The sequence below is a fragment of the Eimeria necatrix genome, genomic scaffold, assembly GCF_000499385.1.
Source record: "Eimeria necatrix Houghton genomic scaffold, Enh_scaff440, whole genome shotgun sequence".
In the NCBI taxonomy this organism is placed as follows: domain Eukaryota; phylum Apicomplexa; class Conoidasida; order Eucoccidiorida; family Eimeriidae; genus Eimeria; species Eimeria necatrix.
Window position 1 is genome coordinate 1 of NW_013654329.1, and position 5,000 is coordinate 5,000.

General features: G+C 57.7%; 1 protein-coding gene across 1 annotated transcript in view; it reads right to left on the reverse strand.

The window, feature by feature from the left end:
* Positions 1 to 8: 8 nt before the first annotated feature.
* The window catches only part of ENH_00054290 (guanylate binding protein, putative), a gene marked incomplete at both ends in the record, with an annotated part of 9,114 nt that continues 4,122 nt past the window's right edge, over positions 9 to 5,000 (reverse strand). Inside the window, 10 exons of the mRNA XM_013581520.1 lie at positions 9 to 221; positions 447 to 691; positions 908 to 1,298; positions 1,495 to 1,592; positions 2,352 to 2,582; positions 2,951 to 3,363; positions 3,558 to 3,632; positions 3,863 to 4,082; positions 4,213 to 4,445; positions 4,609 to 4,784. Coding sequence (XP_013436974.1) covers positions 9 to 221; positions 447 to 691; positions 908 to 1,298; positions 1,495 to 1,592; positions 2,352 to 2,582; positions 2,951 to 3,363; positions 3,558 to 3,632; positions 3,863 to 4,082; positions 4,213 to 4,445; positions 4,609 to 4,784 — 2,295 coding nt within the window. The remainder of the gene's footprint in view (positions 222 to 446; positions 692 to 907; positions 1,299 to 1,494; positions 1,593 to 2,351; positions 2,583 to 2,950; positions 3,364 to 3,557; positions 3,633 to 3,862; positions 4,083 to 4,212; positions 4,446 to 4,608; positions 4,785 to 5,000) is intronic.

Sequence of the window (5,000 nt, forward strand, 5' to 3'; positions counted from 1 at the left end):
CCCCCCACCCCCCATCCCCACGAGCCGCAGCAGCAGCAGCAGCAGCAGCAGCAGCAGCAGCAGCAGCAGCAGCAACTAACTGCTGATGGTAATTGGAATACTCCGTGAGCTCTTTGGGAGCCACCGGCAGCTGCCGCAGCTGCTGCTCTGCTGCTTCGCGCTGTACAGACAGCTGCGCCTCAGCAGCAGTTCGGCAGAAAGAGCCCACCAGCTTGTTCGCCCTGCAGCAAAACCCTAAACCCTAAACCCTAAACCCTAAACCCTAAACCCTAAACCCTAGGCGCCGGCCCCTGGGGGTAAGCTCAGGGCCTAAACCCTAAACCCTGAACCCTAAATCCTCAGGGGCCACAGCGCAGGCAGAAAAAAGGCCAAGCGGCTCCCGAGGCAGGCTGCTGCTGCAGGCCCAGCTAGGGTTTAGGGTTTAGGGTTTAGGGTTTAGGGTTTACGTTTGGAGAGCCTTGTCGACGATTTCGTCCATCTTTCTGAAGAGCTGGTCCTGCTGCTTGTTGAGTTCCGCGCGGTGTACAGACACCTCAGCCCCAGCCTGCTGCTGCCACAGCAGCAAAGTTTTGCTGCGGAGAGCAGCAGCAGCAGCAGCAACTTCGTCTGGCAGCAGCGGCAGCTCCCGCTGCAGCAGCCGACTCAAGTCCCGCGTGAACAGCAGCAGCAAGTCGTTCTTCGCCATCGCGCTCTGCGCCACAAACCCTAAACCCTAAACCCTAAACCCTAAACCCTAAACCCTAAACCCTAAACCCTCAAAGCTGCAAGAGCTGAGGGCGAGGGAGCGAAAGTCAAGGAAGACGAAACGAGCATAAGGCCTTAAACCTCAAAAATAAACCCGAAACCCCAAACCCTAAACCCCAAACCCTAAACCCTAAACCCTAAACCCTAAACCCTAAACCCTCACTCTGACGGTGGAGAAGTGGTTCATAAAGACCTGGACGTCTCCAAACATATTTGCATTTGCTGCAGCAACAAGAAAGCGCGTGAGCTCCGCAAGGTCCCTGCCCGACATAAAAACCTGCTGCTGCTGCTGCTGCTGCTGCTGCTGCTGCTGCTGCTGCTGCAGCTGCTGCAGCGGCTGCTGCTGGTGCAGCGAGAGCATCGGCTGCCCCGCAGCAAGCTTGCGCTTCGGGTTAGCAGCAGCAGCAGCAAACAGCTGCTGCTTGAAAGCAGCAGCAGCAGCAGCATAAGAAGGGTCTTCATCTGCTGGCAGCAGCAAATCCAAACGCTGCAGCAGCGAACCCTTTTCCGTGGGGGCCCGCAGCGCGAAACAGTCCACGCTCGAATACAACGACCTGCAACAAACCCTAAACCCTAAACCCTAAACCCTAAACCCTAAACCCTAAACCCTAAACCCTAGCCGCTAAATCCCCCTCGCCCGTCCAACCCCTCCCGCCGCCAAACCCCAAACCCAAGCCCCAGCCCCCAACCCCACCCCTAAACCCTAAACCCTAAACCCTAAACCCTAAACCCTAAACCCTAAACCCTCACCGCAGCGAGTGTTTGTTTTGCGCCTCGCGCTCTTTGGCCTCCACAGCCTCGGGCGGCGTCAGCCACCGATTTGTCAGCAGCAAATTTTCCAGCCACTGCTGCGCACTCAAACCCTCCAAGTCCTGCGCGCACAACAGCTAGCTAGCTAGCTAGCTAGCTAGCTGGCTAGCTGGCTAGCTGGCTGGCTAGCTGGCTGGCTAGCTGGCTAGCTGGTGGCTAGCTAGCTGGTGGCTAGCTAGCTGGTGGCTAGCTAGCTGGTGGCTAGCTAGCTGGTGGCTAGCTGCTGGCTAGCTAGCTAGCTAGCTGGCTAGCTAGCTGGCTAGCTGGCTAGCTGGCTAGCTGGTGGCTAGCTAGCTGGTGGCTAGCTGCTGGATTGCTAGCTAGCTAGCTGCCTGGCTAGCTGGCTGGCTGGCTAGCTGGTGGCTAGCTGCTGGCTTGCTAGCGATCTGGCTAGCTAGCTAGCTGCTGGCTAGCTAGCCGGTGGCTAGCTAGCTGCTGGCTAGCTAGCTGGTGGCAGCTGCTGGCTTGCCAGCTGGCTGGATAGCTTGCTAGCTGGAAGGACAGCTAGCTACCTAGCTAGCTAGCTGGCTAGCTAGCTAGCTGGCTATCTAGCTAGCTGGCTAGCTAGCTAGCTGGCTAGCTAGCTAGCTGGAAGCACAGCTAGCTAGCCAGTTAGAGAGGCGGCTAGCTAGCTACGCGGCTGAAAACGTGACTGGCTGGCTAGAATGCTAGCTAGCCAGCTAGCCAGCTAGCCAGACAGGCAGCAAGGCAGCTGGCCAGCTAGCTGGCTAGCTAGCTAGCTAGCTAGCTAGCTAGCTAGCCGACTAGCTAGCTAGCTAGCTAGCTAGAGTTCGTACCTGAACAAAGTCCTGGACGACCCAGGAAAGGCAGCAGGGGCTGAGGAGCGACAGCAGCGCGGAGGAGCTCTCCGCTGCTGCTTGCTGCTGCTGCTGCTGCTGCTGCTGCTGCTGCTGCTGCCGCTGCTGCTGCTGCTGCTGCTGCTGGGAACCCTCCTGAAGAGCCCTGGCGTGAGTCCTCAAGGCGAAGAGGTTTGCGTCTTTGGTCAAGTCCTCCAGCAGTTGCAGGTCCTGCACTCAAACCCTAAACCCTAAACCCTAAACCCTAAACCCTAAACCCTAAACCCTTGGTGCGCAGCGAGCCGCCCCGAATTCCTCGTCGGGCGCCCTAGGGTTTAGGGTTTAGGGTTTAGGGTTTGCTAGGGAGGCTCTGGGGGCCTGTGGCGGCCGCGCGTCGCGGGCCCCGCTGGCCAGCGCCAGGCCGAGGGTTTAGGGTTTAGGGTTTAGGGTTTAGGGTTTGCCTGCGCGTCGATCATTTTCATTGTTGTGAAGAGAACGTGAGAAGCCAAAAAAGACCCGATGGAGTACAGCAGCAAATCGTAGCTGCGGGTCACATTGGGGCCCCCAAAACCCTCGCTGTCCAGCAGCAGCACGCGCACCACGGGGGCCTCTGCTGCTGCTGCTGCTGCTGCTGCTGCTGCTGCTGCTGCTGCTGCTGCTGCTGCTGCTGCAGTGCGCGCGGAGCCCGCAGACGCGCTCGTGCCAGAGCCGCTGCCACCCGCTGCTGCTGCTGCTGCTGCTGCTGCTGCTGCTGCTGCTGCTGCTGCTGCTTCGGCAGCAGCAGCAGCAGACTCCGACAGCAGCTCTCCCGTGCGCCTGTCCACAAATAAGGGTTTGGAATAAATGGAAAGGCCCAAAGAGCCGGGGGCCACAGTGTAGCCCACGGGAAACCCTAAACCCTCGCTGCTGCTGCTGCTGCTGCTGCTGCTGCTGCTGCTGCTGCCGTCTGCTGCTGCTGGGCTTGTCTTCAGCAAACTGTTCAGCAAAAAACTCTTTCCAGAGTGAATCGGACCTGCAAAACGCAAACCCTAAACCCTAAACCCTAAACCCTAAACCCTCAACAGTTTAAAGAAGCAGATAAACTGCAGCAGCCACAAACTCCGAATTCGCAGGGGCCCTCTGCTGGCAGCTATAAACCCTAAACCCTAAACCCTAAACCCTAAACCCTAAACCCTAAACCCTAAACCCTAAACCCTCGGGCCTCACCCATAGCGGCGATCACAGCAATGGGTCCTGGAATTTCCTCCAGCTCCGCCAGAGCCTCCTCGTTGATCACAAACCCTAAGCGCAAACCCTAAACCCTAAACCCTAAACCCTAAACCCTAAACCCTAAACCCTAAAACCCTAGCCCCGTAGCCCCAAACCCTAAACCCTAGACCCCTAACTGTAAGCCCTCGGTGCTTCACTTGCCAAACTCTAGGAGACACATGTTAGAGCCCGTCTCCTGTCAACCCTAAACCCTAAACCCTAAACCCTAAACCCTAAACCCTAAACCCTAATTTGGAGATTACCGGTGTGTAGTTCATTGGGCATCACGATCTGCAGAGGTCTCGCTGCTTTATTTTTGTTGCTGCTGGCTGATTTCTGCTGCTGCTGTTGCGGCCGTTGCTGCTGCTGCCGCTGCTGCTGCTGCTGCTGCTGCTGCCGCCTTTGCGGCTGCTCTTTCTGTTGCTGCCTTCGCTGCTGCGCTGCAGTTTCTGCTGCTCCAGCTGAGAGCAGCAGCAGCAGCAGCTGCAGCAGCAGCAGCAACCCCAGAAGGCGCCCGCAGGGGCTCCGCACTTTGGGCGCGCTTGCAGGCCCCATCTCGCAGGCCCCAAACCCTAAACCCTAAACCCTAAATCGTGGTTTGCTCCTCTAGCACCTGATCGAGGTAGTCGTAGAGGCTCTGGTGCTGCTGCAGCACCGCCTTGCCGACAGCAGCTAGCCGAGTGCTGGCCGAGAGGCTGCTGGCAACAGCAGCAGCTGCTGCAGCAGCAGCAGCAGCAGCAGCAGAGCTGCTGCGCAAGCCGCAGCCCAGCTGCTGCCCAGCAGCAAACGGCAGCACTTGAGCCACCCAAAGAGCTGCGATGCTGCGGGCGCAGAAGCAAACGAGGCCTCGCAGCGCAGCAGCAGCAGACATCCCAAACCGCTTTTTAGGGTTTAGGGTTTAGGGTTTAGGGTTTGGGGTTTGGGGTTTAGGCTTCCGCAAGAACGAAAACAAACGCCCCAGACACGCCCCCACAAAAGCAACAAAGTAAAAACGAATTCCGACTCTTACAACACCAGCTGCTGCTGCTGATGCTTTGCTGCTGCTGCTGCTGCTGCTGCTGCTGCTGCTGCTGAGGCGGCGGCGGCGGCTGCTGCTGCTGCTGCTGCTGCTGCAGTTTTATTTGGTCTTTAATGTTTGACTTTATTATTTTAATTTTCCATTTTCCCTTTTCCGCTAAAAAGGTGCTGAAGACAGCAGCAGCAGCAGCAGCAGCTGCAGCCGCCAAGGGTGGGGCCGCAGCAAACCCTAGCAGCCCCACGCAAACCACGATTTAGGGTTTAGGGTTTGGCGGCGGCTGCCGCAGTTTAAAGCCGCCAGTTTACAGCCTTCCAGAATGTAGCAAGTAGTTCTGATGTGTGCGTGCCCCTTCCAAACCCTAAACCCTAAACCCTAAACCCTAA